The following is an 18,262-nucleotide window of genomic DNA, read 5'->3' as shown; positions in this document are numbered from 1 at the left end:
TATGTATGACATTCCTAGAAAGTCATGCACTCTATATTTCTTATAGTTGAGGTATGTTGTGTTTTCAAAGTTTTAAAGTTCAGCAGCAGAAGATTAATTCTAGAGTGGGCTAAAGTTAAAAAAAAAAATTAACTACTCTCCAAGGGAGTCCGTTCATTGTTTCTACATGTCACTGTAATCCAGGAATATGTCTAGATGGGAACAGCAAGTTGAACAGAAACACAAGTTGCATCGCAAAGCCAGAATAGGCAGTCACTCTGAATGGAGTCTTAGCATATTCCTGTACATGCCTATTTAGAAGCTCCATGCATCCCAATGTGGCTTGTTTCAAGACAGATAAATGTTGAATTGGAGCCTTATATAAAGAAGTTACCCTGCTCATCAGCTCTCCTAGTTGGTGTCAAATTAGATTTCTAGTGCTGTACTGTTACTGTAACTGGAAAATGCAAAGTGTAAGGAAAGTCCCAATTAACTGCAAGAGCCCCCCACCCAAAAGGCCTCTCCAGTCCCTAGTAAGAAATTAAGGAGGAGCTCAACTTCAAGTTTATTTATTGTTTTACTTTAAAAAAAAAGATTTTCAGTGTTTTCTTTTTTAAAAAAAATACTGTCCAGATCCATAGAACTGCAGCCCTGGGCCTCATTGTTTCCACACATCCCCTTATTTCAGTCCCACAGAATAGTTGGGTGAAATGCTTATGAGGGCCCTCCCCAAAGCAGGGGGTAATACCTGCCCCCTCCCCAAACTGGGATATGGGGGGCCGGGGGGAGAGAAAGAATGTTAAAGAGGTTTTTTTTTTCCTTCCAAGCAGCACTCTTTTCAACTCTTTGTATACAGTGCTCCTCAATATATTTTAGCCCCATAGTTTTATGCCACCTCTGACAGTGGGGGAGGAAAGAGGGACACCTTGCTACCTATAATGGAGCCAGTTTAGTGGCATGGTTTAATTTCACCATATAACACAGGAACGTGTCCAAAGGAAAAAGTCATGGATTTCCATGATCCTGGAAGATGAAATTTGATTTGGTAGTGGAGGAATGTTTTCACATGTCCTATAAAAAGACTAATTCCAACTTTCCACAGTGAAGTCCAAACTATATTACTAAATTAAACATCTTCTTTTTCCCACCCCATGTTTAAACATTTCTGATCTTATTCCCCCTCCCCATGAAAGCCCCACACCCACCCCAACCAAAATATGATTCCAAAGAATATTAATATTAATGCTATTAATAACCCATGCACCCCTGCCTCTGCAGGGTGAAAAGGAGAGACATCCCCCACACCCCTGAAAGGTCCTTGTCTCCCCCCTTATGACCACTTGACATGCGGTGGGGGCAGCTATTAATCCATTATCAGTAAGAAGTAAATGGCAGTTTCATGGGGATCCCCATGCTGATAGAAGCTGGGGTAGTCTGGAATCTATTTGGACCAGTAGGACGGAAAAGAACTCGTCTTCCTTTCTCAAGTTGGCAGGGGAAGAAAGAGAGTGAGTGAGAAATAAAGAGAGGAGTCCCACAAAGATAGGTCCAGTCTCGGGGAAGAATGGGTACCGCATCTGTCGGGGAAAGAGACACAAAGAAAGAGGGTAAGTGATAAACATTCACCATCTGTTGCTCAATGGTCAGAAATCTCTAGAGGATTCTAAGCATTTTGTCAAACTATAAATCCCAAGATTCTGTAGGATGAAGCCATGGTTGTTAAAGTGGTATCAAACTGCTATAAATGTGCAGTGTCGAATATATGCCAGGGCTGCATCTTTTAGTCAATGAAGTCAATTGTGATTTTTTACAAACAAACCCCCCACAATTTTAAATAAACTAAAAAAGGACCTCCAACTACCTGAGCAATATATATTTTGTAGATGCCACATTCACAAAATATATTTTTGGAAATATATAGTCAGCTTATATTAATGTATATGCCTAGCCCATATCCACACCATATATACGTCTATTTCCCTTTTCTCTCTTATTTTTGTAATCATACATTAAAAACCTATTAATTTTTTTTAAAAGAGGGGTGGGAGAAAAGGGATGAACTCATCCTCTTGGAAAGAAACAAATTTTTGCCTCTTTTGGACCTATTGTAGCTTAGTTCTATTTCTTTATTTCATTAATTGTCAGAATGTGTGGAGGAAAAGAAGGAGGGGAAATGACCGCAACACATTGATCCCTCCTGGCTGCAGCTTCAAATCTTTGTTCATCACCTAAAGTCTTCCATGCAACAGTGGAACACTACACAACCACAATTCTTAATCAATACTTGTAACCTTTTAAATTTGTAAGCTGCCTGGAGTCTTAGTCTTGGGGAAAAGGCAGGATGTAAATAAAGATGGTGGTGATGATAGGTTCATATAAACATGGAAAACTGTGTATAATTATAAGCTTTCTGGTTTACGTGCTCAAGGTGTCGTGAGAGGAGCAAAGGGATTGCATGCACGGGCAAGTTAATAAGGTAAAATAAAACTTTCTGGTTTGCTGCAAAGCCCTCACCCATAACTATGTGTTCCTTCCCACTCCCCACTTTCTCCTACCTTGTCACTCTTGGCCCAGGCAGCAAGGGGGCACTCACTCATCCCCAGCAGTCATTCCTCTCACTGAGCCCTTCTGGCGTATCTGCAACGAAAAGCACAGCCCTCTTTCATGCCTGACCTGCCTCCATTCCAGACTCCATTCACTTTTTCCTGCTTTGCTGTTAGTCAGTTAAATATACAGTTCAGTCTTCTGCATCCATGGTTCTTGCATCCAGAGATTCAATCACCCATAGCTTAAATATACTTTTAAAAAAAATAAATCCAAAAAGCAAACCTTGATTTTGTCATTTTATATAAGGATCACCATTCTACCATGACCTGAGTCCCAGCCTTGGGAAAAGGGTGGGATAACAACAACAACGACGACGACAATATAGTGAGACTTCAGCATCCTCCGATTTTGGTATCCATGAGGGGTCCTGGAACCAAATCCCAGTGAATATCAAGGGCTCGATGTACATTTCTGTTTTCAAAACAGATGGGCTCCCATGATCATGGTATGACAAGTACAGTCGGCCCTCCACATTTACAGCTTTGACATTTGTAGATTTGATCATTCGTGGATTTGATTAATGCGTTCTATCTAGGAATTTCTATGTCTTCTGGCATGAATCTGCCAGAGGTTGACCATAGAGTCACACTGGAAGACCTAGATACACCTAGAGAAAATACTTCTCTAGGCATATGTAGGTCCTCCAGTGAATTCTATGGTAAACCTCTGCTGGATGTAGGCCATGTGCTGGAGGACCTAGAGATTCCTTGGGAGGTGCTCTCTCAGATTAAAAAAAGTGGATTTTTACTTGCAGATTTTGTCACTTTCGTGGGGGGGAGGGGCTGTGCCCTTAACCCTAGTGAATGTGGAGGGCCCACTGTACTTCACAATCGGCACTGGGTGATCATTCATTTTGGGGCTCAGTTTTAAAGCTCCAAATGACTTTGGGACCCACTGTCTCCCATATCTAACTACCATCTGAAGTCCTCCTTTCAGATATGCCACCAATGAAGTGATGTGAGTGGCTACTGGAGTGGGATGTTTTCTAGAGCAGAATTCTGAATTCCCTGTCCCTCAATACACACAGACAAGTATGCCTGCCATCTATGCTATGATGTCCTAGTTCAGCATTCTAACTACAATACCTAGCTCTTGAGGACAAGGAAGTTATTAAGAAGCAGGCCCTATTACTTTGTACCATCATTCTTATAAAGGAGCAGTTGAACAGAGTTGTCCTTGGGTGTTCTCTTGCATGGCTGTTCTGAGATTAGTGCCAGTGCCAGACTAATTTGCATTCTAAGCAATGGCAATTACTCACCCTCCCTCCAAAACTGCTAACTTCAATTTCCAAAAGCAGATATTGTAATAAAGAATGAAAAACACAAAACATGACTCTGCTGAATTTATTGGCTCAGCTGTAAACAATACTTGTTGCCAACTAAGAAGAGACGTTTTCTTAGCCAAAAGAATCACCAAATTTAAAAAATAAAAATATACATACATAAAAAGGATAAATAAAAACAAAATACAGACTTTTGCATAAGGCTTTGTAATTAATTATATGCCATAGCACTATTGTGCTATTTAATCTAAAATAATAAAAAAATATTTTACAAGGTTTAAAGAAACTAAATTTGTATAAAACTTTGTCCTTCAAAAAGTCAGTGCTACACTGAGGTCTGTGCCCCTTGACAGCTGGCTAGTTGGCCTAGTGATAGCATGGGGCCTATCTGAGATGAAACAACAGGGAAAGCTGCATTTCAGAATGGTCCCCATCCAGCTTTCAAAAGACAAGATGGCCTAAATGTATGGAAAGGCAGTACCCCCTTTTCCAACCTATTGCCACACCAACCTAACCCAGCCAACCAGGTCCCCCATCTCAGAATACCTCATCAAGCTCCCTCTGTGTCTCCTCCTCCATCCGCCGGATGTCAGCCATGCTTAAATCCACCCACTTATCCAACCAACAAAACAGCTGCCTGTGGAAGTTGGTAAAGAGGCGTCTTTCTTGCTGTAAGAGGAAAAGAAAGATTTCAAAAATCCAGGATCTTGAAAAGACAAAAGCAAGGGAATCCAAGCCTATAAGGTACTACACCCCTGGGTTTTATTTTATTTGCAAAGCTACCACATCAAGCTGAGTTTGGGCTTTAGTCACCACCTCATGCCCCTAAAGAGGCAATTAAGCACCAGACTGCCATTTTCTAACATTCCAGTGCCAACTTTTAATGTATAAAACAGCCTCTTCTGGACTTACCTTCTGGATAAATTTTTCCACTCGACCTTGAAGGCCCCACCAGCGGAACTTCACTGTCACAAGTTTGTAGGCACACATGTGGGGACAATCTTCATTATTTGCTAGTTCCCTCTACCAAGGGAGAAAAGGGGATGGGGAGGAATGAAGTCATGAATTAGTCCTATGGTTACTGCTAAATCTCAAAGCAGCAATGCAGATGTTTCACTTAGTTGAAACATCTAAGGAGATTCTAAGACAAGCGAGAAGGGATGTAGAAGATTCAACAAACATTTCTCACGTAGGTTTTGACCATTGTCAACCTTGTTTTCTTATGTTTCCTAGAGAACCAAAATCCCGGCTTTCATCACACAATTATCTAACTGTAGTTCTTTTCAATAGTACTTAAAATATTCTTGCCCCTGAAAATCATTTTAAGAGAAAGTCACAGGCACAGTAAAATAATTTCCCCAAAGAGCCCACAACAAGTAGGATTTGAACCTTTTAAAAAAACCTGCACATTTATTGCTTACATTTATATTTTGCTCGGTTCCTCCACAGAGCCCTACTGTTTCCCCCAATGGGACATAGTGGTAAAGCTTGGTTTCCAAAAGCTATGTCAGCAGATGGGAAGCTCTGACAAGTTCTACAAAGCTTCAAATATCAACCAGGTGGCAATCTATGTGCCCGCCATCAAGAACTCACTGAGTATAGAGGTTCCTCACCAGAAGGCTGATCTCTGGTGATGAACTACCCACAGTAACGATGACAGAACCAAAGAATGACTAAAAGAATCACAGAGTTGGAAAAGACTACAAGGGCCATCCAGACCAAACCCCCTGCCATGCAATCTTTCAGCCCCTATTTATTAACCCCCAACGAAGGAGGCTTCACCACATTCTGTGGCGGTTTATGCCAATTCTAAAAATGTGGAAGAGTTACAATGTGCATTAGCAGAGAGACTACTTGCACCAATGAAATGCCAGGATCTTCAAAATGTATCTTGTTTGTTGGGCTAAGCAGGCTAGTCAATATTTGAAGACCCTTGGTTACTGTGTCATAAATAGATCCACCCCAGATAATTATTCAAGCAATCCTAGAGATCTAGAATACATGAACAGGCAGCTGAAAACATACACCTGAGAATCAGTATTTAAATTCTGATGGACATACCTTCCAGTCAGGACCAAGAGGACCTCTGCCAGTCTTCTGCGATTTGAAAAGAGCTGGGTCTTCATCTGGCTTGTAATCCTGGGGAGGGGGGGGAGTGCAGAGATGAACAAGGCTATAGCATTAGATAAAGAGACCAAATATAAAATGAAAAAATAAAAATGAAAAGTATTGATATGAAGACTTGGTTTCTGAACAGCAGGTAGGGAAGCACTCAGAAAAGAGCTAACTCCTCCTGACCCAAAAGGTTAGGCATGACTCTCCTCCCAGAAATAAATTGCTAAGTTTCCTGATGTAGTTTGAACAGAAATCATGGAGGAAAATACAGCCTCTAAAACAGGCATGGAAATTCTGCAGCTCTTAGGGCTTCTTCTCTCTCTCTCTGCTACTGTTTTTGGAGTTTGTGGAGCTGTGGGAAGAAGTATTGCTCCCAGGGGAGCAACAATTCTCCTTGTAAACAAGATGCAGTTTTTCTTGCTTGCACCTTTTAGAACTAAACAACCCCCCCCCCCCAAAAACCCCCATTTGTTTTTAGAAATCTGGAAGTGAACTTCACAGCATTTCTAGTTTGTTCTCTCCCCCCCCCCTTGCCCCAAAGTTGAGGTTAGTGTAACCTCCATAGAGTTCACCCATTCTAAAATATAAGAACCACTGGGAAAGTAGAATACAGTGTGGAGAGTTTTAAACTGTTACTGCCTTAATCTTGAGCAAGGGCAAGGAGAAGAGACAGGCTTGCATTCACACAATGGTAAAAGAAAACACTCTACATCTGCTCAAAAGCACCTCTCAAAAATTCCAGAAATCATCCTTAGTAATGAATGCATGATGCTTAAACTGTAGGAACAACTTGAAGGCACATAGCAACATGTGCCTTCAAGTCACCTGTCAACTTGTGGAGACCCCATGAATATCATAGAGGTTTCTCAGGCAAAGAATACTCAGGTGATTCTGCCAGCTCTTTCATCTGAAATATAGCCTACAGCACCTGGTGTTTATCCAAGTACTAACTAGGCTGACCCTGTTTAGCTTCCGAGATTGGATGGGATCTGGTGTCTTTAGGATACTTAGGCCATTCTCTCAAAATAGATTAATTCAAATGTGTAGCAGAGAAGAAAACAAAAGTATGGTTGAGAAGGCTACAATCCAAAGCAGCATAAAAGACTAGCTTGTGCTGTTCAGGCTCTGAAATGACAAAAGGATCCTTCTTTTCTATCAGGAGGTTGAGATAAAAAGCAGCAGTTCCTCCTCGTTTCCCATCATAATGCCCCTGAATCATAGAGTTGGAAGAGGCCACAAGGGCCATCCAGTTCAACTCCCTGCCATGCAGGAACTCCCAATCTAAGTATCCCCAACAGATGGCCATCCAGCCCCTGTTTAAAGACCTCCAAGGAGGAAGACTCCACCACTCTCCGAGGGAGTGTGTTCCACTGTTGAACAGCCCTTACTTTCAGGAAGTTCCTCCTAATGTTGAGGTGGAATCTTCCCCTGTAGCTTGCATCGATTGTTCCGGGTCCTGTTCTCTGGAGCAGCAGAAAACAAGCTTGTTCCCTCCTCAATATGACATCCCTTCAAATATTTAAACAGGGCTATCATGTCACCCCTGACTTCCCTAATAGGTCAAAGCTTCTGTCAACTGCTCTTTTGACTGGTGAGTGAGAACCAAGGTTGCCCCTTACGTCATCTGACACTTGCGTCCGGTCGCCAATGTCTATATGAACAACCTCAACATCTTTCCATGTCTCAGCATCAAGCCCGTGGACCTGTGGAAGAAAAAAAGAAAGGCCTGTGTTTGAGTTATGTCTCAGGAATCTTGGGTATCAAATGTAAGACTTTTAGGACAAAAATTATGAGAGCAACTCATTCCTAGCAATCTTTGACTTTAGCTCACAGCCTATATGTTTTACATGCACTGAGATAGTATCTATGAGGCTATCTCCTTTGGAATGAACATACTCGTCTTTTAAGAGAACTATCTGTTTCATAAAAATTGAGCTTTTACTATACATGGTTTAGAACAATGATTAAAAAGCAGGGTATTGTTTAAAATACACAAGCAAGTTTGACCTGTTTGTCAAATTTAAGGTACATATGCTAGTAGATGAAAGGTTTATTGCGAAACTGGAAAATTTGTGCATTTCTACACACATGTGCATTTTGCTCACTATACTTTTTTAATCTCATATCCCAGCCTTCTTACAGATAATGCCAATAAAAAGATGTCTAACATAATAAGATTAATACACAAAATGATAATTAAAACATATCAACAACAGGAAGAACTAAAGAGCCCCTTCCAGTTAAAACCTTATTTGAAAATAGTTTCTTAAAAGCCAAATATATGTCTCAAATTTTAAAAGAAATTCATTTTCCTGCTGTCATTTTCACTTGACAGAAAAGTCAAAAATGTGGGAGCAGGCATGGACAACTTACATTTTCTTGGTCACCTAAATCTGGTTTGTGCCATGTTTCAATTTTAATGAAGAAATCTTCCTTCATGTATTCATTCTGTGCAATGAGAGGGAAAACTAGTTACCCAGAGTCCTTTGTGGCAGCCCAGAGGCTCTACAAATCCCAAAGCTAGAAATTACTTCTATCAACATACAGGTTGAATCTCCCTTATCCGAAATGTTTGGGATCAGAAGTGCTTTACATTTTGGAATTTTTGCATATACATAATGAGATAGATGGGAGGCAAGTCTAAACATGAAATTCATTTATGCTTCATATACAATTTATACCTTGAGCCTGAAGGCAAATTTATATGCAATATTTTAAATAATTTTGTGCATGAAACTAAGTTAGTGTACACTGAATCATCCAAAAGCAAAGATGTTACTACCTCAACTACACATGTGGATAATTTTGGATTGTGAAAAGTTAGGATTTCTGGATAAGTATTATCAATCTGTATTACCCAGAATACTCTGGGCAAATTCCTGGGGCTGGCACATAACAAGTGAACATCTCTGGGTGAGTGTATTTTTAGTGGAGATCAACAAGGACACAGATATAGTCACATTGTCAAAGATTATTGGGGTGATAGGGAAAGCTGAGAAGCACTACCCACAGTTGCCCCTTTCCCCAAGCAACTTACCGTAATAACTGCAGCAGATGGGATCAAACCAAGAGAAAGAGAGAGAGCATATTAGGCCAGCATTGTGAAAACAAAAATCTTTCTTAATCAGATTAAGAGAAATTTTCCTAGCACAGTGAGTTCCCAGTTACTGCATGTATAGCACAGTATTATTCTTAACCAACAATGTCTTCAAAGTGTTAGACTTCTGAACAAGTCTTTGGCCTGTTACAGACTGCCAAAATAAAGCTGCTTCGGGTCTCTTTGGAAGGTATTCTCTTTAAGATGCATGGGTTCTAAGAGTCCGGAGGTCGCACCAAAGCCACACTCCATTCCTAAGCACCGGAGTGCAGCTTTTGGTGCAGCTTCCAGATTCTTAGGATGCATGCATCATTTAAATAGCATACCTCCAAAGAGACCTGAAGCAGCTTTATTTTGGCAGTCTGTAACAGGCCTTTGAAATCTATCCCCCAACAAGATTAAAATCACATGGCAAGAGACAAACCATTTGACCTTAGCCTCATCCATGGGCTCCTGGACTCCCCATCTTCACAGCTCCATATGTTGTGCGTGTGTTGATGTCTACTTACCAAGGCTTCCCTAGCAATTTAAAGCACTCAGGGTCAGTTTAATGCTGCATCTACACTACAGAAACAATCCAGTTTGACATCACTTTAACTGCCATGGCTCAGTGCTATGGAATACTGGGAACTGTAGCTTTGTGTGACATTTAGCCTTCTCTGTCAGAGAGTTCTGGCGCACAACAAACTACAGTTCCAGAATTCCATAGCATTGAGCCATGGTAGTTAAAGAAGTGTCAAACTGGATGATTTCTGCAGTGCAGATGCAGCCTAAGATATTTTACTGTCTGAGATAGAGCAGCTAAAGCTCTCCCCACCCATGCATAGCACCCAAAGCCAACCTAATTATTTGAGACATGAAAGAGAAAATCCCACAAACACCTCTTCTCCCTTCCAGGCAGTAAAAGCACAATAATAACTAACAATTAACAACTCTTTCATTACAATGTACTGTTTGAGGGCATTGCCTCACTCCTGTCAATGAGCAGGGCTGCTTCTGAAGCTCTGTATGGCACAGGGAGGCCCCCTGCTGCAGAAATCACCTCTCCCACCTCGTGGAGACAGGTGAATTGACTGCCACAGAAGTGGAGGGAACAATACTATTACTGTAATTATTTAGCAGGTGAACTCTTGCATAGGGCTTGAATTTTTGCAGAAACCACTATTCTCTAAGAGCATGTCTGGGGATGTTTAGTCCTCAAAATGCTTTGGTCTACAATTCCCATTATCCCTGATGAATGGCCATGATGGGCAAAGTGAGGGCAGTTGTAGTGCTAACAATCTGGAGGGGTAATCTCTGTTTTAGAAGATAGATTAAAAAAAGCAGGCATCACCCTTGCCTCCACCTTGCTGAGAGACCCCATTTCCTTCTGGCTAGCCTTCTACTTCTGTAATACAGATAGAGTCTCTCTTACCCAAAATGTTTGGGATCAGGATTGTTTTGGATTTTGCAGTTTTTTAGATTATGGAGCATCTGCATACACATGAGAGATCTTGCAAAGGGGACTCAAGTCTAAACATGACATTCATTTATTTTTCATATACACTTTATACCCATAGACAGAAAATAATTTTATACACAGTGTTCTTAATAATTTTGTTCAGGAAACAAAGTTTGTGTACACCAAACCATCAGAAAGCAAAGGTGTTACTATCTCAGCCACCCATATAATTTTGGAATATATTGTATTTCAGAATTCCAGATAAGGAAGACTCCATCTGTGTTTCAAACACTATGCTTAGAAAGGTCTACCAGTCCTTTGAAGCTGGTCAAAAGAGCAGTTACAGCAAGCAAACATTCCCAATGGGCTCCTTGAAAACTATACCATAAGTTTCCCAGTCATCTGGAACTGCAGCCAGAGAATGTTGGACAGGTTCTAGGTCAGAGCTTCTGCTTTTCTTAACTATAACTCACAGAATCCCCCACCTCCTAGTCTTACTGCTGGTGGAATTCTAGGAACTGTAGTTCCAAGCTGTGCTTTAGGCTAAGCTCAAAGGAACAACAACCGAAAGGCAGAATAGTCCCACAATCTTCTGGCCCATTATTTTGTAGGACTAGGACCCTGTGGCAAAAAAGCAGAGGTTTCTTGGCTGGGGTGTGAAACGGTTTCTTGAACAGACTGAAAACTAAAACCCCATGGCCTGTTACAGACAGGCCAAAATAAAGCTGCTTCGAGTCACAGTGGAGGTATGGTGTTTCAATGATGCATGCGTCCTAAGAGTCCAGAAGTCGCACCAAAGCCACGCTCCAGTCGTGACTCGAAGCAGCTTTATTTTGGCTGTCTGTAACAAGCCTATAGAACTATCCCCCAATGAAAGTGTCCCCAATGAGCCCCCACAAGAGATTCACCCCCTTTTCCCTATCCCTCTCCAGGGCTCACCTGTTCGACAATAAGGATAGGCATTCCAGGCTCTCTCATGAACAACTAGGGATCCCTCGGGGGCAAACATCTTAATGAATCCAGGAACTTTGCTATAAGAGAAAAAAAGGAGAGGAAAGCATTATACAAATGTCTTAAGCTTTGGATTCCTGTGTCCAGGACGATTCTTACCTCTGGAGATGGTAGATCTTGTGGGTGTACTGCCCCCGCTCTCCCTCTCGTTCATAGGGTTCATTTTTGAGCACCTCAATTCCTTCACCACCTCCAGTGTTGTTCTTGCTTGTTTCAGCCACAGAGAATAGCTGCCCCACTTGATACTGAGAAAGCCAAAAAGAGGGGGTAAATATTGTTTCTCCCCCTCCAAATAAGTCACCAGTCTTAGGGTAGAGGCAGGCCACAAACATTCTCATCCATTTGTGTATAGTGGTTGTGGCGACGTGTAAAACAATCTGGGAAAACAGCTTAGAAAAGTTACTTGTCTTGGAGTATGACTCCCAGAATTCCACAAGCATGACTAGTGGTCATGTTGTCTCAAGGATCTAAGAGTAGTGGTTTAAAAAAGTAACTCTTCCAAACTCTGGATTCTGGTTTACACTAAAATTTACTCAAAATCCTTTACAAAAAGGGACTGGCAAAATAGGGGGGTTCCCGACAACAACTTATGAAGGAACTTACCTCCTCCACGGAGCAAGGCAACACTACCCGGCTGGTTTGCGGTAGAGGAAAGAACAAAGAGAAAGAGGAGATAAACGTTAGATTGAGGTTTCCTCAAGGACCAACCTCCCAGATAAAAAGTACTCTATCATCTGTACTAAAAATAATTCCTTTATAATTTTTTATGTTTACCAGGTCAGGCTGTTACCAGATTCAAATTATGCTGATTACTGTTGACTCATTGGGACAAATAACCACAAATGATACAATTCTATTGTGTTTTCGTGCTTAAAAATAGCCTTCGTCCCAGGACTGTATTCTGGATGGCATCAGAATTGTATTCTACAACGTTAAAGCATTGCCTTTGTCTATAAACATTACACCAGACCAGAGCCTCTTTCATCTCCTGTTTAATTTGCTTATCTTACAGACTCCCATCACATCAGCATCTGGATGACATAGAACAGAGAGTGGGAAGAGGCCCCAGAGGCCACGGGGTCCAACTCCCTTGCTAGAGCATCTCCAGCAGATAACTGACCAACATTTTTTTGAAGACATCCAGAGAAAGAGACTCCACCACCTTTCTAGGTAATTGCTTCCACTGCTGAACCACTCTTATCATCCATGTTCAATTAAAATCTACCCTCTTATAACTTGAAACCATTAGACCCGGTCCTATCCTGTAGGGCAGCAGACAACAAATCTGCACCCTCCTCTATGTAACAGCCCTTTAGATAAACAGGTCCAAAACACACTGCAAAAATAATCCAGTTTGAGACCACTTTAACTGCCCAGGCTCAGTGCTAAGGAATCCTGAGAATTGTAGTTTATTATGGTGCCAGCGATCTCTGACAGAGAAGGCTAAATGTTTCACATAACTACAGTTCCCAGAACTCCCCAGCATTGAGCCAGGGCAACCAATCTCAAACTGAATTATTTCTGCAGTGTTTTGGACCTTAGGACGCAATCCTGTCAATCTTCTCTTCATCAAGCTGAACATGTTTCTTCAACCTTTCTTCATATATTTTGTTCTCCATACCCCATATATTGACTTATATTAGAGGGTGTGACACTTTTGTTGTTGCTGGGTGGTTTCAAGTCATTTCTGACTTATGGCAACCCTAAGGCAAACCTATCTTGAGGTTTTCTTGGCAAGATTTGTTCAGAGGTTTGCTATTGCCTTCAACTGAGGCTGAGAGCATGTGACTTGCCCAAGTTCACAAAGTGGGGTTCATGGCTGAGCTGGGAATTGAACCCTTGTCTTCAGAGTTGTAGTCCAACACTCAAACCATTATGCCAATGCTGGCTCTTCAAGATATCCAGAACAGGTTAACTGATACAAGAGTGATTCTTTTATAGTGATGTTTAAGAGCTGCTGGATTCATAAATTTGGAATACAGCTATTTCTCTGTGTCAAGTTGCCACTAGGCAATTTGATGGAAACACTTTCCCCCTTTCTTTCATAAAGTAGGGAACTTTGCACTTGGGCAGGTTGTCACAAATAATTTATCACTAGTAGGTATGGGCATCTGTGAACTAGAAACCTGTGCAGACATGCTGGAAGAGTTGACACAAACATATCCTTCTCAATAAGTAGCAAGCACTACCATGTACATGTACTACTGGTACATGCTCCCCTATTTGAAACCGTACTCTTAACTAAATGAAAGGATTAACAGATTGTGAGGAAAGCGATTAACATGTTGAAAAATTGCTGCAAGCTGATCTGAGTGTCAGTGCAGAATTTAAAAACACACACATGCCAGTTACTATACCTACTGTATCTTCCAGGGGTGTTCCTATATGACGTTTCACTGCATTTGTTAACTAAAACACATGTCAGCTTTGTTCTGTATTGGACCAGTGAGGCTTATTTCATTGGCATAGTTATAAAAAAGAGCTTCAGGAAGCTTCAAGATATTATTGGATTCCCATTGGCTCCACCCAGCATAAACCAACAGCTGGAGATGATAGGAACTGAAGTCCAACATCTGGAAGACTGCAAATTCCCCTGATGTGTTAAAAATAGTTCTGAATTTACAGCACTGCCTTTCATGTCTACTCAAATGTAAACCTCACTGATCTGAATAATACTACAGCCTTACCTGCTTACCCACTTTTTAATTTATTGATCTGTGCCAAATGAAATAGGAAGCCAGGCTGTCATTTCCACCCACGCCTTCATCCCAATGTCATTTTGATTCTTTCCTATCACGTGTCCTGACTTGCTTTAAGAAGATAGGTCTGTTGCAAACTTCCCTTAGATCACTGCCTGAGCATGATTTGTGGTAAGATTTTGGCACCACAGACAGTCCTGTCAGCTCAAAAGGAAGTTCCCGAGTTCCTCAGGCCTTATTACTAAAATAAACATACCAGCAATTCCAAAGAGAAAGGGAAGGTGATGGATCCAGGATCTGAACAGGATTCATCTGATCAGCAACAAAATTAAACTAATAACATGAATGACTGCTCTTGACTTTGATATAAGAACCATGTTTCCCTAAACTAACTCAGCATAATCAGAACAAGCAAAGCACTTTCAATAGTAACCACCCGGCCTTCTACTATGAAAATATGCAGATCTTGGGAAAAGTTACTGTCCTGGATTATAACGTGAATTATATGCCCAGCTAATTTTGACCAGAACTGAGTGTCAGTTCTGAGTGAAAAAACTTCAGTGCTCTCTAACTAATAAGAGAGCTGATAGTTTCACAAAGGAGGGAGGCAACTTAGATCTCAAGAAGAGCATCTGTTTTTGTCTTGCTAAAGAAACTTAAACTTTATTTCGTGGCATATCCACATGGCCTGCACAAATGTCCCTCCAATACCACCTGAACTGAGAACAGCTGCATCTTGATAAAATGCAAGCTTGTGACTGAAATCATCATAACCTTTTCCCCTTCTTGTATGATTCTTAACATGAGCCACTGTGGCGTAGTGGTTTGAGCATTGGGCTAGGACTCTGGAGACCAGAGTTTGAAAGCCCACTTGGCCAAGGAAACCTGATGAGTGACCTTGGGCAAGTCACCATCTCTCAGCCTCAGAGGAAGGCAATGGCAACCCTTCTCTGAAGAAACCTGCCAAGAAAACCCTGTGATAGGTTTGCCCTGTTGTTCTTTTGTGCATTCAAGTTGTTTCTGACTTATGGAGACCCTAAGGCAACCCTATCATGGAGTTTTCTTGGTAAGTTTTGTTCAGAGGAGGTTTGCCATTACCTTCCCTTGAGGCTGAGAGCATGTGACTCGGCCAAGATCATCCAGTGGCTCCCATGGCCAAGTGGGGAATGATTATTATGCTTTACTTATATAGCGCTGTAGATTTACACAGTGCTGTACAAACAATAAAATTGAACCCTGTTCCCCAGAGTCGTAGCCCAACACTCAATCCACTAGGCCACATTGGCTCTCTAGGGTTGCCATAAGTCAGAAATGACCTGAAGGCACACAATGATGTTTCTTAATGCTTTGCCTGATGGAGAAGCCAGTGGAGCGTCAAAAAAGCTTCCAACATGTATTTTGTAAAGCTAGCAGTGTTTTTCGGAGAGTCAGCATGACATAACGGTTTGAGTGTCGGACCACAACTCAGGAGACCAGGGTTTGACTCCCTGCTTGGCTGTGAAACCCATTGGGTTACTTTGAGCAAGTCACACTCTCTCAGCCTCAGAGGGAAGCAATGGCAAAACCCCATCTGTAGAAACCTGCCAAGAGAACCTTATGAAACCATAAACTGAAACCACTTGAAGACACAAAACAACAACAAGGTGAACCTATAACAGAGGTTTTTTTTTTTGGCAGGTTTCTTCAGAGACGAGTTGCCATTGCTTTCCTCTGAGGCTGAGAGAGTGTGACCTGTCCAAGAAAACCCTGTGATAGGGCTGCCGTAAGTCAGAAACTACTTGAAGGCATCACAATAACAGCATATCATTGCTTTGGGGATATTGGGTGTTACTGCACTTTATTAGATGGCCAACACAACTATCTCTGGATATGTTGTGGCAGGATAAACATGGCAGGCCAAATACACAAAACAACCCCCTCTTACATAGATATATTTATATATGAGAAAGTGCTGCTTGGGAACCTTTCCCTTCTCTGCCCAAAGGTGAAATGTTAGTAACTATTCTGTGCCCAGCACTCTTAGGAGGGCAAACCTGGAGGCCAAAACACACAAAGCAAAAACCCCTCTTTATGTGTATGTTGTGTGTGTGTATATATACATATATAAATACACAAACACACACCATGAGAAAGTGCTTCTCTGGGTTATAAAAGGGAAACCCTGTTATAATACATGTATGTATATGTGTATGTTTATATATATTTCTGTGTGTGTGAGAGAGAATTGTGTATACCATGAGAAAGTGCTTCTCTGGGTCATAAAAGGCCCCCCTTGTTTCCCCTTTCCTTGCACCACCCAGAGATGAAATGTTGGTGAACAGACTTAGGAAGACAAACCTGGTGGGCCAAACACACAAAACAACCACCCCTCTTTATGTGTGTGTGTGTATCCCCTCACACCCCACAGAGACACCACGAGGAAATGCTTCTCTGGGTTATAAAAGGGAACCCTCCTTCTCCCTTCCCCTCCACCCCCAGAAGTGAAATGTGGGTGGCTCTTGTGTGCCCAGCCCTCTTGGCATGGGAAGAGGGGGGCCAAGCACACAAAACAGCCCCCTCTCTCTGTGTCTCTGCTCTGGGTTACAAGAGGGAGCCAGCCCTGTTTGCTGCCCCTTCCCCTCAGCCCCAGCCAGAGGTGATGAACTGTTGGTGAGCATCCTATGCCCAGCGCCCAAAATCCCCGGATGGGCGCTGTATAGAACCAGGAAGGGGAAGAGAACCAGGCCCATTAGCGCCCCTTCCGCACCCGGCCTCCCCGGCCCCCTTCCCTCTACTCACAACTCCTTGATCAGCACCATCCTCCTGCGCCCCGCACGCCCAAAGCTCCCACCCGGCCCTTCTTCCTCTTCTGCCCTCCCCGTCCAAGCCCGGCCATTGACGCCACTTCCGCCCTCACTCCAGCGCCCGCCCGCCCGCTCGGGACGGCCCACCGCGACGCCACTTCCGCCCTCACTCGGGCTTCCCGTGCCTTCCCCCGCAGCAAAGGGCCTGCCACGGCGTTGTGGGAAGGAAGGCTGCCTTTTTTGATTGACGGCGCCGCCAATGGAAGGCCAGGCGTCACGTGATCAAGGCGCGGAAAAGGGTGCAGTGGAGGCTCCGGCCGCTAGATGGCGCGCGGATAAAATGGTATTTTAATTGTGATTCCCAAACTTTGGGACGTTTTGGACTACAACTCCCAGATGCCCCAGCTACCTTGGCTCAACGGTCAGGAATTCTGGGAGCTGAAGTCCAAAACATCTGGAAGACCAAGGTTTTGGGAATTGCTGGGTCTATAACTTTGTTCCTACAGATATTTTGGACTTCATGTCCAAACTTAACTATGTTAAGTTTAAAATTGCAACATATACATAAAAACTGATAGAAGATGAATAAGAAAAGCAAGAAAAACAAGAAGGAAGAAAGAATTATAAAAAAGGAAGGGAAAGACAAGACAAAAAAAGAACAAAGTGCAAATTGTGATCATATACAGCATTGTACTTGTTTCTCCCTGCGTTCATTTACCTTTGGTCACAGTCAGCTCCCAGATCCATACATATACCAAATACAGATACAAATATACAATATTGCTGAGCTCATATGAACAAAAAAGGAAAAAATGTAATAAAATATACTATAAGTAAAAACAAGAAAAATTGTTTTCCATTTAATCAACTTTCATGCTGTGCTTTTCCCACAGTGCTGAAACCTTGTCCCATTTTTCTTCATACTCTTGCTGGGATCTATTGTTTTTAGACATAGAGATCATATCTAGAATAGCCAACTCATTCAACTTTAACAACCATTCCCTTACTGTTGGGATTTTATTAGATTTCCAATGCTGGGCCCATTTCAATCGTGCGGAAGTAATCATATACAATAAAACGCTCTGCTCGTCTTGTATCAAATTATCCTGGATACCATCCGTGATATTTAGCAAAAATAGTTCTGGGCTCAACGGTATGTTCTTCCTTAAGGAACCAACTATCTGTCTGTGAATCTGTTTCCAAAAATTTTGGGCGCTCTTACACCTCCACCACAAGTGATAAAAGGAA

At 42.1% G+C, this 18,262-nt stretch overlaps 1 protein-coding gene across 1 annotated transcript; it reads right to left on the bottom strand.

Moving 5' to 3' along the window:
- Positions 1-532: 532 nt before the first annotated feature.
- Positions 533-17,139, bottom strand: LOC121933108 (phosphatidylinositol transfer protein beta isoform-like). Its single transcript, XM_042472404.1, has 12 exons — positions 17,010-17,139; positions 12,136-12,166; positions 11,632-11,777; positions 11,461-11,552; positions 9,021-9,028; positions 8,357-8,431; positions 7,603-7,686; positions 5,930-6,007; positions 4,781-4,891; positions 4,415-4,537; positions 2,535-2,616; positions 533-1,556 (listed from the first exon to the last, which is right to left on the bottom strand). Exons 1-11 carry the CDS (start codon positions 17,027-17,029, stop codon positions 2,569-2,571), a joined length of 816 nt encoding a protein of 271 aa, XP_042328338.1. The 5' UTR covers positions 17,030-17,139; the 3' UTR covers positions 533-1,556; positions 2,535-2,568.
- Positions 17,140-18,262: the final 1,123 nt, after the last annotated feature.

Source organism: Sceloporus undulatus, chromosome 6 (genome assembly GCF_019175285.1).
Source record: "Sceloporus undulatus isolate JIND9_A2432 ecotype Alabama chromosome 6, SceUnd_v1.1, whole genome shotgun sequence".
Classification (NCBI taxonomy): domain Eukaryota; kingdom Metazoa; phylum Chordata; class Lepidosauria; order Squamata; family Phrynosomatidae; genus Sceloporus; species Sceloporus undulatus.
This window is presented reverse-complemented; position numbering and strand designations above follow the sequence as displayed.

Excerpts from the sequence above, each read along its gene's own strand:
- LOC121933108 (XM_042472404.1), bottom strand. The coding sequence starts at position 17,029 with ATGGTGCTGATCAAGGAGTT. Across the intron at positions 6,008-7,602 it reads GGACGCAAGTGTCAGATGAC|GATTACAAGCCAGATGAAGA; the intron begins GTAAGGGGCAAC and ends CCCCCTCCCCAG. Across the intron at positions 4,892-5,929 it reads CTCTTGGTCCTGACTGGAAG|AGGGAACTAGCAAATAATGA; the intron begins GTATGTCCATCA and ends CTCCCTTGGTAG.